Source organism: Misgurnus anguillicaudatus, chromosome 9 (assembly GCF_027580225.2).
Source record: "Misgurnus anguillicaudatus chromosome 9, ASM2758022v2, whole genome shotgun sequence".
Classification (NCBI taxonomy): domain Eukaryota; kingdom Metazoa; phylum Chordata; class Actinopteri; order Cypriniformes; family Cobitidae; genus Misgurnus; species Misgurnus anguillicaudatus.
The window spans coordinates 29,394,536-29,422,247 of NC_073345.2; the positions used below are offsets into that span (position 1 = coordinate 29,394,536).

The following is a 27,712-nucleotide window of genomic DNA, read 5'->3' on the forward strand; positions in this document are numbered from 1 at the left end:
TCAGCTGAATGGATTCCAAAACAGTAAAAGTCTCATTTTTAAGTCTAGGGGAGCTGGAAAATTCATATTTTCAAAAAAAGTGGAGTGTCCCTTTAAGTGGCATGGTTGCAATGAAAACAAGGCTACAAATACTTATAATTTGTACTGATAAATAAATAATGCACGATCAATCAGATCTTGAACATGTATTAATAAAGAAACGGTCAATTTGAAATTGATTTTAACAGATTTTAAAAACTGAGGACAAATTATCAATGTAGAGGAATGAACATATTAATAGTGGATTAAGTGTGTTGCTGAACTTCAAGCAGAAACACCTTGAAGCAGAGACACATTTGGCAATGATGAGACATGAATAAATGAGAGTGCGGCACATTGTGGGTCTGTCCTGTCTGGAAAACAGCCTAAAGCTGGCGGTCGAATGAAAGCCACAGTCTGATTTAGAGCTGGATGAAATATATATGATGTTCCTGCTCTTCATGTCAGGAATACAGAATCAAGGCTGGCCAAATTCAAATACTGACAGTGATTTTGCTAACAATATAAATAGCAATGTTGTGAATATTGCAATCATTTGGCCATCAAGAATAATTTTGTAATATTTTCTCATTCCGTGCATTTCACAGTTTTAAAAATTAATATTTAGAGAGTCACTTTCTATCAATTGAATGAATCGCTTTGACTGTGCATCATGCATCAAGCAACTGTATGGTTAAAGGTACAGTGTGTAAATTTTTAGTGGCTTCTAGTGGTGCTCCACTGCTCCCCCCTGGCTTTTGAAACACATAGAGAAGCTACGGTAGCTGCCACCGGACAAACATGTCATCGTCGGAGACAACTTAGTAAAAAAATTGTCAGTTAAGGGCTTCTGTAGAAAAAGGCGGCACAAAATGGCGACTTCCATGTAAGGGGACCCTCAGTGTATGTAGATAAAAAGGTCTCGTTTTAAGGTAATAAACACATAACGGTTCATTATGAAAGGTCTTTATACACCCCTGAAAACATAGTCTTGTATATTATTTTGCATTTCTGTCAAGAGATCCTTCGAAAAATTACACACTGTGCCTTTAAACTTATGCTTTCTTTGACTGAAAGCAAAAACACTTTCAAGTCATTTCATTAGAAAAAACATCCAGCCCAGCCCTACAGAATAACACAAGATTCTGTTAAACTACCATCCTGGCGACAGTGGTACTGTATTATCAGTAACAATTAGCAATAGCACTTTCCTTTAAGTGCTTGAAACACTGATGTAAGACGAACAAATAGAGAAGACAGCTTGTGCTGTAACTCAATCCTCAGTGTGAAAGAGGCACAGCTTTCTATATTAGTGCCCATTACCCAATACCATTACTGTATATTACTTCACTCATGCTATTAACATGACTGCTGGGTCAACCGCACAGCGTAGGAAGGAACACACCGTGTGCTGGCGCATCTGTTGCAACGTCTGATGGATCAGCTCGTAGCCCACCCCAACGGTCTCCGAGGATGATGGGGATGCAGAGGAAGCAGAGGCAGCCAACGCCACCTCCACCCACTCCAGAAGGAAGCGCAGGGATCCTCTTTGCAGTGCGAGAGAGAGCAGGAGCTCCAGAGCTAACCTTCGACCCGCCCTATCTGCCCCGGACCCGCTAACCGCGGTCTTCTTCAAGAAGTCTCCGACCTGGGTGAGGCAGTCAAGTCCTACTGTCGGGATTTTGTTCTCGTTGGCCAATGAGAGAGGAGGCAGCGCGGCCAGGACAGAGGAAGCGGTGGCCAGTACTTCATTGCACAGAGCAACGTCTGGAGGGTTCTCAAGACTCCCACGTTGCCAACTCTGCCTTAACAGGGCAAAAAGCAGACTCAACCCAGTCCGGACGCCCATCTCTATGAGAACATCCGTGCCCGATTTCGTACGGGAGCTACCTGTTGACCAAGGTTCCGAGATGGACTCCGGAGCGCCTCCTTCCGCGCTGGAGGATGAAGGTTGGGGAGGCAGAGGAGCACGGAAACGGTCGTGATACTTGCTGTGGAGGGCGTAGAAGACCCTCTGGAGAACTATCAGCCTGTGGTGAACAGATAGGGCAAAGGGGGTCCGTGCCAGCATGCGGTGGGCCAGGCAGCGCTGGCTATGAAGCAGGGCAGACAGGTATTCCTCTTTCTCCTCCTCAGCGCTGGATTCATACTGGAAGTCGGGCAGACGCGGACCCATCAGGTCTTGCACGGGCTGGGCCAAGCCTACAACCTCCTTGTTGTAGAGAAGTTTTGCATAGAGAGCGGCAGCTCCATGACGCGTGGCCGTCTGAACGCTGTCCTCGGTGGCCCACGAGCCGTTCAGGTGCTCTTGCCACTTGAGCATCACGTGTGTCTGAGAAGGCACCATTACTTAACATCATTCACACACACATGAGGCCGAAAGCTGGAGAGAGAGAAAGAGAAAGCAAGAATTTTATTCATAATCAAGTCTTTAAGAAATAAAATTCAGGAACACTGACATATAGTATAAAAACAAAAATACATTTTATTATCATTTAAAATTAATTCAGTGCCATGTAATCAACAGGGCTATTTTTAATGGTAAACAGAAAATAATAGAGTAAACAATACTCATAAAAAATGTATACCTTGAATGCACTGTAAGTGGTTTTGGATTAAGTGTGCCAAGTGCATTAATATAAATTAAGACAGTTTTAATACACTTGATACACAAACAGATGCTGACGGGTTTCCATACAAGTCAAGGAGAAGAATATCTGTTAAACATGTCTGAATAAAAACATTGAATATTTGTATTATAAACAGTGCATGTTTATAATACAAATATTTGTGTGTCAATCTTGTATAAATAAAAATTTAAATTTGTGACCCTGCCTGTGAACACTCTCAGTCATTTTGGTGATCTACTGTTTTCTACATAAAATCATCCTACATAATGTAAAAAACATTCTGTGAGAATATAACCTTGATATCTTTAAGGTAATGTAAAAGATTGAAATCAATGTAAAATCAAGGTAAAATTGATGACTGAAATCAACCTTTTCTGTTCCAAAACTCATTATCAGATTATATGCTTTAATCTTAAAGGGGACATGTCATGAAAATCAGACTTTTCCACGTTTAAGTGCTATAATTGGGTCCCTAGTAGGGCTGCAACGATTAATCATGCAAATGCGCGTTTTCTCACTGAATGAATTTAATGAATTGCGCTCTCGTGCAGAAACTCCCTTTGTGCCACAGAAGTATAGCAGCATTACAAACGCTATTCCAGGAAATGTCTATAGGAATATTTATATCACTGTTCTTCAAATTGTTTCAGGTATTTTCATGATAATAAAAAATATTTTGAATGATGTTGTTTAACGAGTGTTGCTGTTTTAAAAGCACGCTATAAACGACTCCAACTCATAATGATTTTAGATTGATAAGGACCCACTGACCAAATTCCGTAGTAAACACACAAGCTGTGAATGAAAAACATCGATTTCAGAGGCATTTTTAGTCCCTAGTGCTTTTATCAACCTAGAAAATGTGAAAAAGATCAACCCAGTAACTTAATTTTGGTAAACCATTCCCTGCAAGCATGTGAAAAAATAGGTCATTGAAATTTGGCTCCCCTTATGATGTCAAAAGGGGATAATACTGCCCCTTAATCTGCACTATCCAACCACGGCACTGCTATTTATTGCAAAGATCAGCTCATTTGCATTTAAATTACACATCCAAAAATGGCACAGTGCACAGTTTTGCTCAAACCTACAAAGAGGCAATTTCAACACATTATAATAAACTATCTATATGATATCTTGAGCTAGAACTTCAAATACGTACTCTGAGGACACCAAAGATTTATTTCAAAGTCTTGTGAAATGTCCCCTTTAATTTCATAAATGGGGTTACATTCATTTGTTTTTGTTTTTAAATAAAGTAAAAAAGATTTACGAGGCAGACAGAATAATGTGACATGAAAACCTATCATACAGTATGAATGACTAGAGTATAAATGTGAATTCTCAATTGATTACTTTTGGTAATGGAGACCTTACAAACAGATGTCATTAGTTATGCTTGGCTGTACCTTTAATTGTTTTCTGCAGTCGACCATGAGCCCTGTACGCTGTAACACAAACACTCTTGAGCTAAAAGTTGCACAGCAGAATGACTCATCATGAGACCTCAGTTTTTACTCACAGTGCCTGTGTCCAAATTTGACAGTGATTGCAGACCTTCACACTCACACAGGAAAGCTTGACTTATGAAACAAATGAAAAGCCAAGCAAACTATAATGCCAGGGGGGTTAAAGGGGTCCCATTATGCCCTTCGACAATATCTTGATTTATGCCGCTTTTTAATTGCACAGTACCCCATTTGGAGCATAGTATTCTCCAAATCCTCGATTAGATGACTTTTTTTCGATTCTAAGGTCACAATTCGATTTTCGATTTTTAATGCTATGCCATTTTTATACTAGACTTTTATGAAATATAATATCTGACCTTGAACCCAGAGATACCATGTTAGTCATGCTGCTAGTGGAAAAATTTGGTACACGCTAGGCCTGGGCGAAAAATCGATTTAATGAATTAATTCGAATTTTTTGTTGTGGGCAATTTAAAAAATAAGTAATTCGATTTTTTTGTAATGGCGCATTTTTGGCTGCCCGGGGCTTCCGTAGCATTATTATAGCAACATCAACAACATCATAGCACACGTAAAACACAGCTGGGACTTTGATTCCAAGAGGGTGTTTATTTATTTATTATTCATCTCATAAATTGGGGTTACATTTGTCTTGCTTTTGATTAAATAAAAGCAAAATTTGCTTTAAGTTGTCTGCCATTTGTACTTATTGCTTTTCTTAATAAGTGGGGGGGGGAATCGGAAAAAATCGGAAGTCGAATTAAAAAAAATAAAATCGGAGATTTTATTTTTAGGCCAAATCGCCCAGCACTAGTACACGCATATACCTGATAAAACTAATCTTCCGTCAGATGAACATTCCTGTGAATACTTTGCACCTTAAAAACGTGTTTTTCCCACTTGGCAAGCCGACCGGACGTGACATGGGGGCGTGGCAGCATCGATGATTCCTTTTTTTAATTCGAAGTTCGAGTTGTGACTTAATTTCGATGTGACACCCTTAGTCGTTATATTTGCACTGACTACTGCTGTGACATAATACAAAAAGTGGGAAACGAGCATCGTTGGGATGCAGTGTTTCCCATACATTCATTTATTTGTCAGTTTGCTACAAAATTACAATTTACCACCACAAATAGATATTTGCACATCACGTTTGTCATTATGCCTCTGTCTCACATGACAGTTTCTGTACAAACACCCATGGCGTCAGTCGACGCACTCCGCTCTGTTGCACAAATGCCGTGCAGACATGCGCGTCTCGGATGTGCTGCCAGAAACTGCAAGGAAAACACTGGTATGGTGTTCCTAATTATCAGCCTGTGGATGTTTTTCACCACTAGAAGGGAGTTTGGGAAAGTACAACAAAGCACAGAGAACAACAGGTTTGCTTGAAACAGCTTCTCGATGCGTTTCGAAAGAGAGGTGTAAGCTGTGGACTGAGCCGTTGGTTGCAATTAAGAGTCTCACCACTAGATGCTGCTAAAAATGTACACCGTGGACCTTTAAATGAGTGAAATTGTGATGTTAGATTTTTATGGAAGAATTGAGTTGTTTTCCCATCAAGCCTTTGTTCTTGAAGTGTTTTTTTATCATTTACAGAAAATATCTTTCTTTGAAATGGATTTTGAGCTTTGTAACTTTGCAGACCTTTGTTATGTTCAAACATCAACACTACAGAATAGATAAAGTAAAAATGTGAAAAGGTGTAATTTGTCAATTCTGCACCACGTGCGTCACCAAATAGAAAATAATAAAACTATTCACAAAAATCTGTTTTGCACTTAGTTAGGGATTTATCCTACAAATGGCTTATTTTCCTAAATTAGTAGCGATCCTGTATACTTGTTGGGTACTTCTTGTTGTGCTGAATTTTCTGGGCATGGAAAAACACATTCAGTTTTATAATCCTTTATAATCCATAACAACCTTAAAGCCTTGGCATCTCTGTTTGAAACTAAAAATTGGAATTAATGTGCAGTTATTTACTTTTCATGGATGGATGTGAAACTGACCTATCATACCCAGCAGCTTTTATAAATCACTATGAGAAGTGTACCATGTGAATCAGGTTAAAGTAAGGAGACAGTTTTGAACACAGATGTTTTTCTGCACTTAAACTAAATTAAAATAAAAAAACAGATTGTAGCATTCATTTTCTAATACTACTTCTAGTTAATAAGATGTACTATTGGGTCAAGGTAAAATGACATTTCAAGGCTAAAATCTTCAGACCACAAACCAGACATGAGCAGCCTGGGAATTGAGCAACCTGGACCCATGCCTGGTCTTGGCTTGAAAAGTCTTGAGTCAGTTAAACCCAGTGGCCTTCGTTCCTTTAAGCTACCACCCCCAACCCCCCCCCCCCCCCCCCCCACTGGTCAACGTCCACATGCGAAATGACCCAGCACTTCTTTGGCTGCCCAAAGATCAGCCATACACCCCAGAATTTATTACGCCCAGGCCCAGCTACCTATACAGTTTCATGGTGTATAAAAATAAAAACGATGCATCTGAAGGCTGTTTCACAGTTATGTAAGAGGCAATATGGGACCAAGTGTCAAATTTCCCAAGAAGACCCTAACTAATTTTTCAAACCCACAACAAGGACTTCATAAAATGATGACCATGGCCTATGTAGAGAGAGTTTACACGCTGAAGTGTTTACTGGATTACAACATTTTGTCTTCATTATATTGTGTAGGGTGTAAATCCAGACAACTTAAGGTTGCATGTTGCTATTAATAATGAGAAAGAGGGAGTTATACATCCAAATAGTCATTTAAATTTTTTTTTTAAAAATAGCGCAACAGAATATACAATTATTATTAGAGATGCACCGATCGACCGGCCAGAGACCAGAAATGGCCCTTTATGACCTGTACCAGAGTCATATAAAGAGAGAGTTACGAAACGCTTTGATCTCGCCGCCGCGCGGTCACGTGATTCATGTAACGTTCTACAGTTCCTAACCAAGTAGGGCTTGGTTTTAGGTTTTCAGCTATTTTAGGTAAATATTAGCTTGTAATGTGAATTGATCACTATACTTACTATGTTTATAACGTTTTTTTTTTACTAGGGAGTAATGGAAATACAGTAAATCAGTTAATAAAGATAAACAGTTAATGATGACCCAAAGATAACTGTGGTTATCTATACCAACTACAGCAACACAGTTTATCTTTTATTTTTATAGCAAAAATATGGCTATATAAATGGCTATCAATCTGCTAAAAACATAATTCCTACACTTTTACTATATTAAAATCACAAAAAAGATCGCCAACGGCCAACGCGGTTATTTGTAACAGTGAAGCATAACAGAAACACACTAAATTCATATTTAATTGTATTTATAGTACACATTAAATGTTAATATAATTATACATGATTTTCGAGGATACATCACTCGTATTACTTACCAAACACAATGAAACACACAGCAGCATTGTGAAGCAGTGTGACTTTCTTATAAGGCATTTAGCTTGTCGCTGTTGCCCCCTAGTGTTACTCGTAATATATAAAAAAAGATAAGTATAAAGAAGATGGCCACCAGTAATAAAATATTAAACCATTAAATCTATATCATTCACACATTATACACAACTCATTAAAATATAAAAAAAAATCTAGTTATTATTAACGATAATCATTACCTACAGCAGCGTTCATAAAATATCACTGTTGACTATATTCATAAAATGTCCGAAAATGTAAAGAGAAACGGTAATTTCATCGATTTACCAGCAGGTGTCATTGAAATGAATGGGCTTCAGTGCTGCGTTTGGAACTATGCGTCACTACATGACACGCTGTTACTTCCGCATTCCATTCTTACAACGGTCGTCTATGTGAGTGTCGTAACTCTATTTTTATACGACTCTGACCTGTACTACCTGGTCAGTCTCACAACATTTCAATTCAGAGACAGTAATTTTTATCTTGTTCACACTGTCAGTCCAAATCCAATTTTGGTGCATATCCATTTTGACAGACTTACTGTCCGTATTGTGTATCACAACTGTTCAGATCCGATCGGTCCGTCCTGTTGCGTTCTGCCTTGTTCCGGATAATCTATGTTTCTATAGCAATGATGTTGTGCTTGGGAATGGGATGGGCGATAATTTGCATGTGATTGTCATTGTGCATCTCGTCAGTGAAGCCGGTTACGTGATTAGAAGTATATCGCCATCACCTGCTTTCAGATGGAGTGGCATTTACTACACAAAGCTGTTGTTCACTGACAATCGAGGCAATTTTGCAGTAATTATCGCGGACATATTGCCTGTGATATGTATGCGATATGGCCCAGCTTGTCAGTAAACTATGGCTGAGTAGTAAATGCTGCTCCATCTGAATAGCAGGTGATGGCGATTTACTTCTAATCAAGGAACCGGCTTTACTGATGGGATGCACATAATATCGCATGTAAATTATCGCCAATCCCTACGTCTCGCTGGCACAACAATCTGCCTCAACGTCTGACGTTATAGAAACCATATTCCCCAATACATGGACTTTCCCAAACACCCCTATCAATTTGTCAGAAATGCACTGTTCCAACGTTCTCGATGGGGTTGCGCTTACATGACATGACAGCATTACGTAACCAAAAAGCTACACAAATACGATCAGAACGGTCAGACTAAAATGGATTTTCGGAAATGCGATTTAAAACGGATTCCAAACCACCTCTGGATGTAGTCTGAAACGGATTAGAATTTGTCGAATTTGATTTGTTTTTGGCCGTTCACATGTTCTAATGTGATTGGATTCCAGTCGGATGTGCACCAAAATTAAATTTGGACTGACAGTGTGAACAAGGTCTTTGTTGCCAGTGGCACAAGGAATAATGTCACCGCCACACGCACACTCGCAGTGAAAGCTGCATTCCACCTTTATCCAACAGCAGCATTAATTTAGCTCTGTACCCGGAAACATAATCAATTTGACATAAAGATGAGCCGCCCTCACAAATCGCACCGTAATTAGAAACCCTCAGACTGTAAACAAAAATAAGACTTTTAAAAACACTTGCCTTTCAGCGTTTACGAAAACAAGTCAAAATGCTCTCGGGTTTTAGACCCGCAGTACTCCCGTGCCTGCCTATTCCTGCCCCGCATCCACACCGCAAATGCAGTTCGGGCGCCCGCCTAAGCTGGGAAATCCTACTGCCTTAACTAGGTTGTCCCCGCAAAAAAAATAGCTGCACAAAAGGCCGTCAAGTGCATCTCGGAGAATAGTGCGGACACGCTTTACACCGCGAGCGGGCACGCGCGCCACACGGCCGAAATAAGAGAAAGACGTGGTCCGGACTGTCACTGTCTGAAGGATAACTAGCCAGTTGATAAAACATCTCGAAGAATAGCCCGGACGCGCTTTGCACCATGAGCATGCACGCGCCCCACACGGCCAAAATGGTTCGTCACATTGACTTTCTTGGAGGATAGCCAGTTGATAAAATATGTGTCCGTGAGAACTGTTAGTGGACTTATGTTTTGGGTTTATTTAAGCCTGTTATTGTATTAGTCTATAGTTCTGCTTTAGTTGTGTTTATTAACCCTTTCATTTCACTTCATCATGCAGCTATTCCTATTAGAGGTAAAACATTTCATTCATTAATAATCTAGTGTGTGTTGTTTTTCTGTAATAGTTTCTTTAAAATTAAGTTTTATTTGAGTGTTTTAAATACAATATTTTAATTTTCATCATGCCGCGTACACCCCGCCCCTTTGATTGCCAACCCTACCACCTTAACTGACACATTTTCTGCAGGAAACCCTTAAATGACAAGATGATATGCAGGACTCTTCTCTGGATGACCTCTGATCTCCAGGCAGAGGCTTCAGAAATCTGATAAACTTCCTCAGCCCAACTCGAAAGTTGAGTTTTCCCGATTTGTTTAATCTCGTGTCTTATTACTAGGGATTGGGATGTGCCAGGATTTCACCGTAATTCATTTAATCGTTGCAGCCCTACTTAATACACATGCAGCCATTTACAAGCTGATCCTAAAGCAGCAATCAGTTTCACAACTGATATTTGGACATCTAACATAATGGCTTGACTGGTGAGAGCACTTTATTTAGAGATTTGTTCAAATGAAAAAAAGATCCTTTAATTTAATGCAGTTTGTGTGAAAGTGCCATGTTTTATCATTTATTTTATGATGATTTTTTTATGAAGGAAAAGTGGATTTTGTTTGTAGCCTATATGATCTAAATTATAGTTCTTTGAAAGAAAATCGGAATTCAGCAAAAATTGGTATCAGCAGGTCACACCTAGAGAAAAATCGGCCAGGAAAATTGCAATCGGTGCATCTCTAATTATTAGCAGTGTTTTTTCATAGCTCAGGTGTGCGTTTTAACCATAGACTGTAAAAAATAAGGATGTACTAGTGCCTGTGATTTAATCCATAGGTTTGTGAAGAGCTTTTTTGAAGTCAATAGTTGCCGTAACGATATACTACTAACCCCGGATTTCCACCGACTGCGGAGCGGCTGCAGATCGGCTACGCTGCGTTACGGCTCCGCACTCGGCCGTCCGTCAATAACCACCAGTTCCGTATTTGTTGCAGAGCGGCTGCGTGCTGAAGTGACGAGGACCCATGAGGTCTCGCAAATTCACGTGTTGATCGTGCGATAACCTAGTTCTGTCTCTGCCCATTATGCCGTTGAATTATGACGTTTTTACAAACCAGCCCAGATCACAACACGAGATCTCGCGTAGACAGAGCAGTACATCAAATCCATCCAAAATTCAAAAAATAAGAAGGCTGCTAAAACATTTATTTATGCTCTATCTTTAATGTATTTATTTGAAACTCCCCCAGGCTCTGTTCTTGTCTATTATTTGTTGTTTCTGTATTAATGACTTTATTTGTGTGTGTGTGTTTGTAATGTTTGTATTGCAAAGATTTAATAAAAAAAACATGAATTCTCGCGAATTCAGGTATGATCACGCGATAAAGTCATTGCTCCGCCCTGCGGAGCTGTCCGGCATCCTTTAAAAATAGAAGCTATGCGTATTTATGCCGGAGGGCTGCGGATGGCCGGAGCTGTGACGGATTCGGAGCGCAGTCAGTGGAAATACACACATTGACTTGAATGGAAACCGATTGACTCCGCCGCCGTTCCGCAGCGGATCCGCAGCCGCGCTGAGTCGGTGGAAATCCGGGGTAACAGTTACGTCTAGAGTACCGAAAAAGTGCTTTAACTAGCCGTTGTTTATGTTTGTTATTTTGGTAATGTTGTTCACTTTGTACTGCAAAGTTTTCTCACTGGTGAATGAGACATGAGATGTGGACGTCTGGTCTGTGCGTGTTCATGTGTTTTGAAGGAGGCGGGGCTTTGGATGACGATTTGAATGGAGGGTGAGATCATGATTTCGGTGCTAGTAGGCTACCGTTAGCATTTTTCAAAATCAGATACCCTGCCTTTAACTTACAAAATGGCAAAAACTACTATGTTGAGGAGGACAAAACAAAAGAAGGGTCATTCTTACAAAACAGTACATTTTCACGTCCCATCTTACAGGATCTTTCTTAATTTACTTTGCATCATTTGTTGATTTATAAAATGCATTTTTTTTATTAAAAATTTTATATTAATAACTAAGTAATTACCACAATTAAGCAAGTAAACAAAGGAATTAAAAATTATTTACTTTAAAAAATTGTTAAACTGAAAGAAAAAAAACTTCAGTAGGGAACCAACATGGAATCGCAGGGTCATTCCCAATGAAGAATGACGCTTGAATCAAGTCAGACACGCGTACAGCCAGACAGCCAAGTTTTTTCCACCACCAGCTGCCTATCACTGTTGACCTTGTGTTGAAGTTGAACCCAAAAAGACAAGAGACGTGAATACAAACCAACCAGTCAGAATAGCCCGAGCGGCTGACTAATCTGAAGCAACTGTGACAACTAAAGCTTTGGGACAGCGTGAGCTGCTCGCGTTTCAGACACCAGACTTTAAAATATCAAACACATGTCAGTGGTTTCTGTGCCAAGGAAAGGCAATATATGTGATGTACTTGTCTGTGGAGCTCATCTTATGTGGGTTCGTGAAAAACATATCAGAGAGCCAAATATCTTCTAATCCTTAACCTTGCAATACTGTACATGCTTGCTGTTAGCAATGAGTTGTATACAGTCTAAACATTGCCATTACAAAAGCAGGGCAAGTGTTGAAGCACAATATTTGAATGCATGCAAATGTGACACATGAAAGTCATCATTTCTATAACCTTTTTTTAGCTAAACAGCCACATAAAGTATCATAAACAAAATTCTGCTTAAAAATGGTGTTGCATAAAAAAATATTTCATAAAATGACATAAGGGTGAGGGAAATAACAAACTAGCCCTTTAAATGTCGCTCTCAAAAACCCAGTGATGATAATTCATGAATTCGAGACCATAACCAATTGGTTTACCAGCCCACCTTAACCACTAGCTTACCCAAACTGCCATCTTTATACTGTAAGCGTGGTGGACCCGAGGAGACCAGAATGTATCAGATCAGATCCTACAGACAACAGATGCATCTGATCTCACCTCACCCTGCACAAGCATGCGTTCAGACACGTTGTAACAATCCGCAACACGGCGTTAACCCCTGTCAGATCTGTTACCACAGCAACATACATGTACTGTAGTGTTACTTGGGCAAGAGTAACATTGTTGCATCAGCTGGTGCTCGTGAAGATACAAAAATAGCTGACATCTATACGAGGACAACTGTTTAATGGTCCAGAATTGTATATTGTCCAAATAAATACAAAGGATTCAGTGTATGTAAGCTTACCAAATGATCCGTTCCTCTCTCTTCCTTATGTCATTCACGCCCAGTGTCAACTGCCCCCCGCGAGGCGCTTCAAACCTACCGGTATGGACGAAAATCCTCTGCTTTATTATAAAACATATCCCTTGTCTACATCTAAAAATATACACTAAAATGAAACCATAAACTAGTATCGATAACTAAACAGCACCAGGAGTAAATAAGTTGCGCAATGCGAGGACGAAACGCCGGTTAATCTCGAGCTGGAGGCTGTTTATAGTAGGTTACCGCTCCGCAAGCTGTGTGCTGTTGTTGCCATGAAAAACACAAGCGTAGGGATTCGTGAATAGACGTTCAGCGGAGGAATCTACGCATTCAGCGTAATATCGTGACGTCACGACGTTTTAAAGGGTCCGTTATGTTGCAAGCACTGAATTGATTACTCATGTTGGTTTTGTCAGGGTGAAAAACACGTATCTTTCCATTGTATACATACAAAGATGTGTTGGGTTGAATTGGATTAAAAAAATAAACGGAACATTGTTTTACAGCTAACTGGATTGGACATATTGGAATATACTTTATCGATCAAACACTTGATAAAGAAAAGGAATATCTTATTCAAATGTTGATTTTACTGGGGAAATTTAATATTCATAAAGTAAAATGGTCTGACTCCAAACCAAATTTCTCTAATTTTAAAGGGGCCATGGCACAAAACCTTTTTAAGATGTCAAATAAATCTTTGGTGTCCACAGAGCACATATGTGAAGTTTTAGCTCAAAATACCATATAGATAATTTATTATAACATGTTAAAATTGACACTTTGTTGGTGTGTGCAAAAATGTGCCGTGTTGGGTGTGTCTTTTAAAATGCAAATGAGCTGATGACGTGCAAACACTGATCACAATGATGGTTGTTTGTTGCAATTGAAACTCAATTTTTTTCTCTCTCTTTTTTATTCTGCACTAAATGGCAGTGATGTGATTGGATAATGCATATTAAGGGGGCAGTATTATTCTAATAAGAGCTCCTTATGACATCATAAAGAGGGCCAAATTTCAACTACCTTTTTTTGTATGTGCGTGTAGAGAATGGTTTACCGAAACTAAGTTAATGGGTTGATCTTTTTCACATTTTCTAGGTTGATAGAAGCGCTGGGGACCCAATTATAGCACTTAAACATGGAAAAGGTCTCATTTTCATGCCATGACCCCTTTAAAAATGAGCTTAAGAATTATTGTACTATGATAAAGAACCATAACAGTATAAAATCAGGTACAGCTTACAAGATTACAAGCAAATATGACATTACATCATTTTTTATTAGTTTTTTAAATTTATTTTGTATTAACTCTGGCTTGTTGTTTGTGTAATAATTGTATACTTTTGTTTAATTGCAATCTTTCTTATTGTACTGTTGTATTATGGCAAAAAAAAAATATGAAGCAGTTTATTTATTTTTATTTTTATTTAGGAAAGTAGTATAGGCTACATAAAAAGATGTGGTCTCATGCAAAACATTTAGTTTAACTTCTTATTCGGAAAACTAAACACTGAAAACGTAATGTTTAAAAACCACAACAATTTATGCAAAACTGATTTTTTAAATTTTATTTTCTGGCACATGTTAGGCCTAATGTGACAGTAGGTCTACCTCTTGTGTCACTTAATAATAATAATAAATGTACTGATAATTAGTTGTACGATTTGTGTCTATTTTAAATATATCTATATAATTTATCATAATTTTACTGTTTTTATCATTTAAAATTAAATTGAAATGAACAATAAACTAAATAAGAACAATATAAACATATTTCATATGTATTTAGGCTATAATAGATGTATCATCGTTTTATATGTTTTGATGCTTCTTTACTTCGTGTTAAAAATATAGATGTAGATTTTTTGCATAAATATTTGCGTATTTTCATTTCTGGCCAGACTGTAAACCTGGTTGTCCCGGTTAGCAATTTAATCGAAAACCAATCTTTATTGCAACGAGAGGACTTTTGTGCTGTCTTCAATAGCGTCTACCCCACCTAGTGGTGAATAAACCCTTTGCAGTTTTTCATTAGCTCAAAGTACCACGTTTTGTGGCATGGTGCCATTGTGATGCCATGCATTCTTTTAGCACCCTTTGCTTGATTAGCTTTAAATACATTGGCCATTTCCTCAACCAGCGTCACTGTTGACTTTTGATGCTTTTTAAACAATATTTAAAGAGCCATGATGGATATTTGTCAGACGACAATGTCTAAATGTTAAACATTTAAGCCTATATGCTTTAAGATCAAGAGGATTGTCGTGAATTTTGACAGGTCGTGTTATTGTACCAACATATGATACAATCAAGCATCATTTAGGACTTTAGGGTAGAGGCGAGAAATTTCTATAAATTAGATATAAATAAGAGTTAATTTCTCCATTTGTGAAATTGTGTTATACACGGGTCAGAACAGGAGCCAGGAACCGCCGGGGTCACGGAGGGCATCTTCAAACAAACAACTCCAGAATTGAAATGACATCATTATGCACGAATTTCAATTCCTGGATGGCAGCACAGCTCTAATTCCACTTCCACGCCGGATCTCTAAAACAAGAAAGAGGGGGAGACTGGCAAATAGACAACAACACCGGATTGAGGAAATTGACGATGGCATTCAATGTGCAAAACAAACTTGTTTAAAGCTGACAGCAATGCAGCCCGGCCTGCCTAATTCCCAATCACATCTAAGAAGAGCGCAGCTCCTCCCCGGTGCGCAACAGATCAGGATCGCACACAGTGTGTTGAGTATCGAATTAAGTCATGCATTTATACGCAATTACAGTGTTTGTCTTCTTGATGCTCAGAGATGCTGACGCTTGGGGTCTGGCTGGTAAATACGCAGTGAACTGTCCGGAGAAATGTAACGCGGCCATGTGCGGCTCGACGCAGCGCTGCAGGCGCACGGTGTTGGATGACTGCGGATGCTGCCAGGTCTGCGCCGCGGGACGGGGAGAACACTGTTACCGAACCGTGTCCGGGATGCACGGAGTCAAGTGCGGACCGGGGCTCTTCTGTGACTTCTACAAAGATGAGGATGATTATGGAGATGAATATGGCATCTGTAAAGGTAGCGTGAGAAAATCTAATGCACCTGCTGTTAGAATAGATCGTGATCTTATTGAATGAAATCAATAATATTTAAATCACTTAATATTCAGCTCAACCTTTCACACAAATTATATAAAAAATGCATCATATTTACGATTTTGTCGTGGTGTAACTAAACTTTTGGTAGTGAGACCAAGACCAAGATAATATAAAATATAAAAATATTATATATTATTGGTAAACCATTTTTGGGGGGGTTCTCTTTAAGAAACCAAACATCCATTACTTACCTTTTAGTCTGAAGAACCTTTCTTCAATACAAAGAACATTTGTATTGAAAAGTTCTTTAGAAAGTTCTTTATGGAACCATAGAGACCAATAAAAACCTTTTTAGGAACCTTTATTTTTAAGAATGTAAGGGTGTATATAGATTAAAGTTTAAATAAAACTTTGGTTTTGGCACCATATAGACTAATGAAGACGCAACTCCTGAGTGCCTTTTCTGCAGGACCCCTTAAATTATTGCCTAATGTATTATGTAAGATCAACGTGAGATGGTAAATGAACAGTCATTGCTTTGTATTAGGGAAACACACTGTTTACACACCAATTATACACAGTCTAGCATTTAATTGTGCGTTTACGGCAACTTCTAAGTGCATTTAAGATCTGAATTAACTTTTCAGATCCTTTTACTTTAATGGGATGCACATTTAAAACACTGGATAAAAAATTAAGCATATTTTTAAGTACTACGACTGGTAATGACTTGAACCCTGAATGAAAGTCACAGTGATTATCTGCAACAAATTAGCCAAATCCTGTAACTAAGTTGTTAAATGAACCATGAAATCCTGGGTGACGTGTTTGGGTTTCTCTCAACAGACTGCATGTATGGAACGTACGGTATCGAATGCAGAAAAACATGCAACTGTAAAGCAGGTGGACTCTGTGACAGAGAAACTGGAGCTTGTTTGTCGTTTAAATTTTTGGCTAAAATGGCCAAAGTTAAATCCCAGGCAAGCGAAGGTAAGCTTTTTGTTATAAAAGTTTTTGTGTATAAACAAGTGTAAAAATTAGGGCTGTCAAAAGATTAATCACGATTAATCGCATACAAAATAAAGATTTGTGTTTGCAAAATATATTTATGTGTAATTATAATGTATATATAAATACACACATACATTTATAAAATGTTTATGTAGTGTTTATATAATATAAAATATCAAAATATATACATGTAAATGTTTCTTAAGTACATACATGCATTTATATATGCAAAATAATTTCACACAGTGCACACACATATCACAAACTTTTATTTTGTATGCGATTAATCGTGATTAATGTTTTTACAGCCCTAAAAATGTAAATATAGTTAAATATGTTATTGATTTTGTTTTATATGACAGTTAATGAGCTGGGCTCAGGTGACTCCAGATCAGATACCAACAGCGACAGATCATCCGCTCGTAATTTCCTCACCCCTCGCTGACAGCAATTCACTAATCTTCATTTAAACAGTGTACATGTAGCAAAATAAATTAAAGGACCAAACTGATATATTTTAATATGTTTTAAATAGCAGAAGATGATGATTATATTGTTTTATTTGGTATATCTTACAGATATATTTTAAAGACATGTTATGTCTTCAATCCAAAGCGTTTCCAGCATGCATTGTGATGCAGATGTATACTCTCATGCACATGCCTACATGAATTACACACCGGTTTAGACTGGTCTTACAGGATAGTCATCCAATATTTTTCTTCATAAGTTATAACTTTTTAGGTAAATTGGTCTAATTTGAATCTGAAAAGTCACTGCTAGTTTGATACTTCATGACTATATTACAAATCAACATTTAACAGTATTTATATAATCATATTTAATGACAAAATCATTTATGTATGAGGCTCAAAGCAAAGGATGAACATTAGGGTCACTGTTTTTTTTACTGATATGACATCACACATTTGACCACATGGCTCTGTATCATTTGTATTAAGGAGATGATTTTAAGTTATGTACTGTATATTTTAATCTGTGTTGTATTATGAGGTGATGTTTTGATGGACATAATATTAATTCTTATTTCTGTTTATATGATATTTAAATTAAAGAGATATCATTCTAAGAAAAAGACACAATCTGTTGGTTTCTTTCTTTCACAGTAATAATGGATGGATGACTCTTTGTGTAAAGAAAAGTTTTGCCACATTTGGGTGTGTAAGCTGTCCAAAGGGGTGCTGATTTGGGAAGTTTATTTAAAACACAATCTAAAGTGAAAAAAGGCAATTGCAAAAGGAAGCGCAAAAGGTCATGGGTTCAAACCCAGGAAATACACACATACTGATAAAAAAAATTATACATTGTAAGTCATTTTGGATAAAAGTTTCTGCAAAATGTGTATATTGAAATGATTAAACAGTATAACATTACACTACAAAATGTGACAAAACTGCCCAGACCTCTCATTTATGAGAAATATCTGTCCTATAATTACACAGTTTAATGTTTCAGTCAAATATGCTTTATTTCTGTAGTCGCCTATTGCCTAAATGTATGTTTATTCTATTGTCCTTTATGGCTATTACAAAATTACTATACTAAAGAAAAATATTAGTTACAGACACAATAGTTACAGACACAATTTTACAACAACTATGAGAAAACAAGCATGAGAAAAATGTTCAATGAACAGTTGAGAAAACAAGCCTTTATTCAATGACATGAAAAGCGTTGTGATAACAAGCCCCAAGCACATTAGGCAATGGCTTGTATTAAACACCTAATTAAAGCATATTTTTTAAGATCATGTGAAAACATATTTTATGTTCAAAGTTGCTTCAGTTAAATCTGTATCTAAACATCTCATCTTCATCCTGAGCAAATGCACTTCAACACAAGCGCTCTGAAAATATCCATAGCATACTATTAATAACCATCAGATCCTCACCTCAGAGTTCTCATATGAGGCTGTTTCCCAGCATCCCATGTGTTTATTTCCTGTGTTTCCTGACACCTGTGAAAATTGCCTTTCTTCCTGTTGTTGTTGTGTCTGCCCCTGGGACAGGATTCAAAAACGGCTGGAATTTGTCAACCGATACACGTCACTGCGGGACAGGCTTTAGGAAAACTATTCGCCTCCGTCACCATCATAATATGGTTCACTAAACTTTAGCCCTGGTGCAAAAAATAAATAAAATAAAACATGACATTCATGACAATATGTTTTCATGTTAACCTTTTCTGAATCAACTTACTTAATGGTGAATAAAAATTGGTGAAATTTCTTTATCTAATAGATTATTACAAAAATTTAGTGCTATATAAAAATTATTAAAGGTGATGCTTGGAATCTGATTTTCATGTGGGTCATTAAAGGAAATAAAACAGCATAAATTCAGTCATTTCCACCTAGTATTTGTATGGACAGAAGTCTTCCTGTCAGTGCTTATTTTTGGAGACCCATTCATGAGTTTTTCTTAAGGATTTTCCTTCTTTTTTTATGCATTGTTTCCTCAACAGGCAAAGAGATTCTTTCCTTCGTAGGCCAGAATGAGCTCTTGTATGAGACATCTTTGACTTCATGGCTTGGCCTTTGACTCTCATTAAAAACTCAAGTGTTTTATGATTTATTATTTTATGTGACCCTGTCTGTAAAATCCAAGCTGAAAGTATCATAATCTAATATTAAATAATGAATACATCTCACTCATTGATTTCGATCTTTGGCCTTACTCAGTCAATATTAAAGACATCAGTGAAATATTTTCACATAATGTTCTTTAAATTATAGGAGGATGTAGAAAACAGTATCACAAAAAATGACTTTATCTTGTTTTTTACCGCCTTAATTCGAAGAATCTGGTAAGAATTTTACACAATACTTTGCCATAATAACACATTTTAACAAATTGTTTTTTAGGAAAGTTTATATGTTTTAGTAAAAGTGTATGAGTTTACCATCTGGCCTGAAGAAATAGGTCTTGTACTCAGTGGCGGCCGGTGACTTCTTTTTTCGAGTGCGCACGATGTGAAGTTCGTCAAAACATATGTAGCCCATCGTGTGTGGTTCGTCAATTTAAAATATGCGCATTAAGTGATCCTATGTGCATCATGTGGCTTTGCAAAAATAAGTGCCTGCTGCAGACGCGTCTAAAGGGTTTATGATAAAAAAAGACGTTGCCAGATACTTGCCTCATATCATGCGTAATCAGAGTTTACTGTTAAGTGAGTGTCTTGCGTGTATTTTGTGAACGTGAGCGTCTCTTTTATCATAAACGGTTTTGATGCGTGTGCAGCAGGCACATATTTTGAAAACACGAGCGACACACATGACACTCCAAACATATGTGATTGGACTTTGCGCCCCTCGGAAGAACAGTCACCAGCCGTCACTGCTTGGACTGTATAGGCTGAGTTGGGTATTAAAAATTCATTATAGTACTGCATTGTGTGAAGTGATTAATGTTCTCACACACCTTAGCTGTTATATGTTATACCAATACTAATACTAATACTAATAAGCTATTATACAAGTTTTGCACATTTGTAACCCTGGACCACGTCATGTGTCATGTGTAAATATTAAAATTTTGTGCTGCATCCTACTGCGCAGGATCACACATGATCAAATATGAGGTAAAATTTAATGCAATAATGCGTTCCTCTAATAATTTAATCTAAACATATTTTTTTTAAATCATTATTGAACATTAAAATCAATCACGTGGCTATAGCTTATGTCATTTTCGTTTATGGATTTAAAATTACATTAATTTCATAGGATAATGCAATTGTTGTGCAAAATGCATTAATGACACAATTAAACAAGTCATTAAACAAAATGTAAATAAACAAAACATGCCGTTTCAGATGTAAATATGATGCCAATAATATGTCATAGTATTTGATATAAAAGTTATTTTGCATGAAGGTGGGGCGCTCAGATTGTTAGAAATGTAGGTGCCATGGAAAAGACTGAAAGCTCTATATATTTCGTTTGATGTAGTGATGCACCGATGTATCGGCCGCTGATATTTATCGGCCGACTTTTGATGAATTTGAAACCAACGGCATATCGACAATAGCACCAGAAAGGCAGATACCGATTGTTTATTAATTAACTGCATAAAGAAATCCATATATGTAAAAAATGAGTTAATGTTGTTTATCAAATAAATGCTAAGTAGCAAAAACCACCTTTGAAGGTTGTCATGCTGTCTTATTATATTTGTTTTAGCTTAATTTGTGCCTCTCTTATTATGTTGGTCAATTGAATGTTAATTAGATCCAATCCATGTTCAGTAAAAATAATTTGATGCAGAAATAAACTAGCTAATAGACCAAACTGTATAGTATTGTATACAAGTGTTTAATATTGCTATCGGCATCGGTTTCGGCCAGAAGTTGTCTGTTTAAATCGGCATCGGTATCGGCTCAAACAAATCCTATCGGTGCATCCCTAGTTTGATGACTGTGTATGCACAAATTTCGAAAGCTGTGCACACTGTGTCCCCTTAAAAAAAGTTGGTGCATGACGCCCCTGCACTCCCTTAACGGTAAACTCTGATTACGCATGAGATTATGTGAGTATCTGGCAAACACGAGCGTCTCTTTTATCATAAACCCTTTGGGCGCGTCTGCAGCAGGCACTTATTTTGACGGGACACGTGATGCACATAGGATCACTCGATGTGCAGAACACATATTTTGAAATTACGAACCACACACATGACGGCTACATGCATGTTGTGACAAACTTCGCATTGAGTGCCTTCCAAAAAAGAAGTCACCAGCCGCCACTGCTTATGACTGGTTTTGTGGTTCAGGGTCACTTTATGCATTTGACAGATGCCAAAGTGACTTACAATGCATTTAATCTATACACTGTAAAAAATACTTTGCTGCCTTAAAATTGTTTGTTAAATCAACTGAGATTTACAACTCATGTCAACAGAGATGAGTTGTCACAACTTCTAAAATATAGTTGAAAAAAGTCAACTTAATTTTATAAGTTATAACAACTCACCTGTAGTTACAACAACTCATCTCTAGTCAAGATAAATAATAGTAAGTTGAAATGACTTGTAAATCAGTGTTTATTCAACAAAAAATTTTAAGGCAGCAAAGTATTTTTTACAGTGTACATATTATCATTATGTGTGTTCCCTATAATAAAAAAATGGTACTAAAAGAACTAAAAGCTTGCAATCATAGGGAACCATTTTAAGCGCTACATAGTACCTCTGTAGAACCAAGTGGTACTAAAACAAGACTATAGATACACTTATGGTTCAATATATGGTAAACTACATAAGTGATGTTTAGCACTAAAAATGGTTCCCTTATGATTATGAACAAGTGAACTTTTAGTGCACCATTTTTTTAGAGTGTAGGATTTAAACTCACAACCATCTGCACTGCTAACGCAATGTTTTACCAATTGAGCTATGGGAACACTAGGAACTAATTTCATTGCAATTAGTTATTTTTGGAACTAAAGTTGAATATTTCTCACACTTCTATAATACGATAAATTTGTCATTGTTCTTTTCTTCACATGGGTGACCATGACCTGAGCAGCACACAAAAGCATGGTGAGATAGAGGGAGAGAGAGACCTAGAATGAGTGAAAGAGAGAGAGGTTTCTGATAACAGGGATCTGCTCCGTGCGTCTCTCAGGCACGAATCCTCATCACTCCCTTGAGAACCGTGGAGCTGGGAGTCTTGCGACCAAACAAAGACCTCGTTTGGAAAAACAGGAAGGAGCTGGTGAGAATCTGACTCCCTGAACACGTCAACAACGCTCTTCAGAAACAAAGGTGCTTAAAGCACCTTGTAAATAGGCCTGATTTACGACAACCGACCGTGTTGATATTACTGCAACAGGTTGTTTACTACAGGTTGTTGAACGGAGTGCATAACGCCAAGCAGAACAAGTGTCAGGTCAAGACCTTCAGGGAAATTAAGCGACGTCTGGGTCCTGCGCTTGGACAACAATGAATCGGATGTCTAAATTTAGGAATAAACACGCAGGCGACAAATTGATTAGATGTTTGGAATTCCAAAGGCCTACAGAGTCGCGAAACGCCCTCCAATAATATCTTGACATTGCTTTGAAGGTGACATATGCGCACACACTTTACAGATTGATTCAGTCCCAGCTGAGCACTTTGTACGGCTGATGCATGCAGTAATTGCTCTCCTATAATACAGTAAGGAATTAAAAAGGTGTTAAGGTGCATGTGAAGTGCGTTCGGGTGTTCTGAACTGTAGTCAGTTCACACAAAATGTTCCTCTGGTGGCTCTCTGTCTTTTTAATAAAACTATATCTAATGTAACAAATGTGACCTTCCAAACACTGTTCTGGGTATATTAAAAGAATACAAAGCTTAAGTCTTATCTAGCATAATTAAGGTTGATGCAATATATATCCTCTGGTCTTTCCTTACCCTTTGGTTTTAGACATTGTAAGGTAGGTCAAATGATTAATATCATTTATATAAAATAAAAGTTTGTGTTTGCATAATTTATGTGTACTGTGTATAATGATGGTACAGGCCACCACCACCAGACTTGTTGTTTTATAACTTTTATTGTCCATCCATATTTATTTTTTCAATCTTTTTTTATTGATATTGATAATAGATTATGCAGGAAATATGTACAATAAATAAATAAATAAATAATTTAATGACTAAATGTCTTAGGCATCGTCTGTGTTTAGTGTGACCTCTCTTGGCACTAAAAACATCTTGAGCGTTTTTGAGCAGAATGAAGCAAAAGACTAATTTCTTTAAAATTCGAAATTAGGATTTAATTTTATTTAGGTTTAAGAAATCCTGCAGTTTCCTGGAAGGGGAGTTTACCCCAAAAACTTGACACATCAGTTTTCTTATACAGTTTTTAATACTATATACACATTTCCTGAATGTATTCTATTAAAGAGACTGAGAAACATTTATATATTCAATTCAATCAATTATTCAAATTAATTTAATTTAATTTTTTATTTTTATTTTATTATATATGATCACTATAACATTGCAAAAACAACAAATGTAATTATGGCATGGTAGCCTAAGACTTTTGCACAACACTGTATATATGTATGTACAAATAAAATATTATATATATTATTATTACATAATAATTACACAGTACAAACACAAATATATTATGCATACACAAAAGTTTTACTTTGTATGCGATCGATCGCAATTAATCGTTTGACAGCTCTAAATTCAACACTATCTCATTGCAATTTTGATGTATTTTCGTAGAAAATCGTACGACCAAATTCGTAAGTTACTGTTCGCTGTCAAAAAAAGAAAATGCAGCATGAAGTTAAAACAACTTGGTTTTGCAAGTCAATTCAACCTACTATTTAGAGTTATGACCTGTGATAAGTTGACATAACATAAAAACAAATTGAAATTGTTTAAGTTAAAGTAACATAAAAAAATTATTTGACAAAAATGCTGCTTTTTTTAGATGGTACTATTTCCTTTTGCCCCTGTGACGTTGGGTTTAGGGGTGGGTTTAGAGATGTGGTACCATTATTGTTTTATTTTCTAATAATTGTATGTAAAATAACTTTGTACGAATTCATACACTGTAAAAAATGCTTTGCTGCCTTAATTTTTTTGTTAAATCAATTCGGATTTATAAGTCATTTCAACTTATTATTATTTATCTTGACTAGAGATGAGTTGTTATAACTACAGGTGAGTTGTTATAACTTATAAATTCAAGTTGACTTTTCTCAACTATATTTTATAAGTTGTGACAACTAATCTCTGTTGACATGACTTGTAAATCTGAGTTGATTTAATAACAAAATTTTTTTTTACAGTGTACAAATTAGTCAATTCGTAAAATACTTTCAGCACGAATTCCTGTGAGTGTTATGACCTAGTTTCTTTCTCTCTCTTTCTCTTCATTCTTTTACACACACACACACATTCACTCACTCATTAGCCGCTCTCATTACCTACAGCCGCAGCTGTTTCCACTCTCTCCTCTCTCCACCTGTCTCTCATCATCTCTCATTAACTTTGGCTTTATCTATCGTGCTCTGTCTTTGTCTCATTGTCAGATTGTTAATTCAGTGTGAACTTGTTTTACAAGTCGAGCAGTTACGCTAAATATTGTCTTCAGTCCTATCGTGTCGTGTCGTGTCCTGTCTGGAGTATTTTGTCATCTGTTTGCTGTCAATTCATTGGTGTTACCTTGCATCCTCTATCGTGTGCTATTACAGAACTCTGGCGAGTGTGGTGTCTAAGAGGTACCTGTGAGGGGTGCTCGTTTGCCTCCTGCCTCGCCATCACCTGTACCAGCTGCCCTGTGAAGCCTTGCTGCCACTTTCATTGTTACTCTGCCACAGAGGACTTTATGTGACCCCTTTGCCAGCCATCTGGATATTTTTCTGTTCGTCTGAGTTTGTGTTGATGCCGTTATTTTGCCTGTGGTCAGCTCCATTAAACTGTGAACTATTATTCTGCTATTTCCTGCATTTGAGTCCTTCATTTCCATAACAGAACAATCTGACCAAGCATGGACTCAGCGGGTAGCAGCCCCTTCCAAGCAGCCGGTCCTTTTCAGGTAGCCGTCGAGCATCAGGGTGCCCTTCTAGGTCGGCACGAGGAGGACATCACCGCTGCCAGACATGCGGTTGAGACGCTTGCAGCCCAGATGTCTGACCTCTCGCAGCAGGTCCATCATATCCGCCAGCCGCGGGTCTCTTCACCGGAAGCTCATGTTCTGCCAGAGCCGCGTATAAACAACCCTCCTGTCTATTCGGGTGAGCCCACTCAGTGTCGTGCCTTCCTGACCCAGTGTGAGGTGGTTTTCTCTCTTCAGCCGGTGACTTATGCCAGGGAGCAAGCGAGGGTCGCCTATGTCATCTCTCTCCTCGCTGGCCGCGCTTGTGAATGGGGTACGGCTAACTGGCAGGCGGATTCGGATTGCGTCCTCAGCTTTGCTCAGTTCAAGGAGGAGATGATCCGGGTTTTTGACCGTTCTGCTCACGGCGCCGAGGCATCGCGTCAGCTGTCCGTTCTTCGTCAGGGCAGGAGCTCTGTTTCGGATTTCTCCATAGAGTTCCGTACTCTCTCTACTACCAGTGGCTGGAATGAGCCGGCTCTCATCGCCCGATTCCTGGAGGGTCTTAATCCTGAGATCAGGGAGGAGATTTTCATTCGGGAGGTTCCCGCTTCGCTCGATGACCTCATTGCCCTGGCTATTCGGGTCGAGAGACGTTTCGATCTACGACGCAGTGCCCGTCGCATGGAAACTACTTTCCCCTCTACTTCTTCTGTCAGAACTCTCCCCGTTACTGCTGGAGTTGAGCCCGAGCCCATGCAGTCGGGAGGTCTACGCATCTCTCCTAAGGAGCGAGAGAGAAGGATCACTAACCGTTTGTGTATGTACTGTGCAGCTGATAATCATTATGTTTCTACCTGCCCAGTAAAAGCCAGCGCTCGTCGGTAGGTGGAGGGTTACTGGCGAGCGCCATCACACGGAAAACCCCTTCCAGGTCTTGCACGTCACTTCCAGTCATGCTTCATTGGTCCGCTTCATCGGTTGCCAGTTCTGCCTTAATCGACTCTGGGGCAGAGGGAAATTTTATTGATGAGGATTGGGCTCTACAACAAGGTATTCCCCTCATGCATTTAAGTGACAGTACTCCTTTATTTGCCTTAGATGGCAGTTCACTACCCAAGGTACAGAAGGAGACTGTTCCCTTGACTCTTACCGTATCTGGTAACCATAGAGAGACAATTTCTTTTTTAATTTTTCGTTCTCCTTTTACCCCCATTGTCCTGGGTCATCCTTGGCTTAAACGCCATAGTCCTCATATTGATTGGTCTAAGGGTTCTGTTGTGTCTTGGGGATTGTCTTGTCATGTTGAGTGTTTAGTATCTGCTGTCCCTCCTGTCTCGTCTGTTTCTGTGTTTCAGGAAGAGCCTGGTGATTTGTCTGGAGTCCCGGAGGAGTATCACGATCTGCGGGAGGTTTTCAGTCGTTCACGGGCCACCTCTCTCCCTCCTCATCGTCCATATGACTGCGCCATTGATCTCTTGCCGGGGACCACGCCCCCTAGGGGTAGACTCTATTCTCTGTCGGCTCCTGAACGGGAGGCGCTAGAGAATTATCTTTCTGATTCACTTAGTGCGGGTACCATTGTTCCGTCGTCTTCTCCCGCTGGTGCGGGGTTTTTCTTCGTAAAGAAGAAAGACGGATCGCTCCGTCCCTGCATAGATTATCGAGGGCTGAATGACATCACTGTTAAGAATCGGTATCCTTTGCCATTGATGTCTTCAGCCTTCGAGATCCTGCAGGGAGCTAAGATTTTTACCAAGCTCGATCTCCGCAACGCATACCATTTGGTGCGTATTAAAGAGGGAGACGAGTGGAAGACCGCCTTTAACACGCCCCTCGGTCATTTTGAATATCGGGTCCTCCCTTTCGGTCTAGTCAACGCCCCCTCCGTGTTTCAGGCTCTTGTCAATGATGTTCTCCGTGACATGCTTAACATTTTTGTGTTTGTCTATATTGACGACATACTAATCTTCTCCCCGTCTCTCCAGGTTCATGTCCAGCATGTACGCCGCGTTCTTCAACGCTTACGTGAGAACCGGCTATTTGTCAAAGCAGAGAAGTGTTCGTTTCACGTATCTTCGGTCACGTTTCTG

General features: G+C 38.4%; 2 protein-coding genes across 2 annotated transcripts in view; one reads left to right on the forward strand and one right to left on the reverse strand.

The window, feature by feature from the left end:
* Positions 1–13,232, reverse strand: part of LOC129423052 (probable E3 ubiquitin-protein ligase HERC1) — a 113,899-nt gene extending 100,667 nt beyond the window's left edge. Inside the window, exons 1-2 of the mRNA XM_073871463.1 lie at positions 12,927–13,232; positions 1,423–2,401 (exon numbers count right to left, since the gene is read on the reverse strand). Coding sequence (XP_073727564.1) covers positions 1,423–2,365 — 943 coding nt within the window. The 5' untranslated portion in view covers positions 2,366–2,401; positions 12,927–13,232. The remainder of the gene's footprint in view (positions 1–1,422; positions 2,402–12,926) is intronic.
* Positions 13,233–15,400: 2,168 nt separating this feature from the next.
* On the forward strand, positions 15,401–18,146 carry esm1 (endothelial cell-specific molecule 1). The gene is made up of 3 exons (XM_055180237.2): positions 15,401–16,023; positions 16,890–17,033; positions 17,417–18,146. Exons 1-3 carry the CDS (start codon positions 15,717–15,719, stop codon positions 17,497–17,499), a joined length of 534 nt encoding a protein of 177 aa, XP_055036212.2. The 5' UTR covers positions 15,401–15,716; the 3' UTR covers positions 17,500–18,146.
* The last annotated feature ends 9,566 nt before the right edge of the window (positions 18,147–27,712 follow it).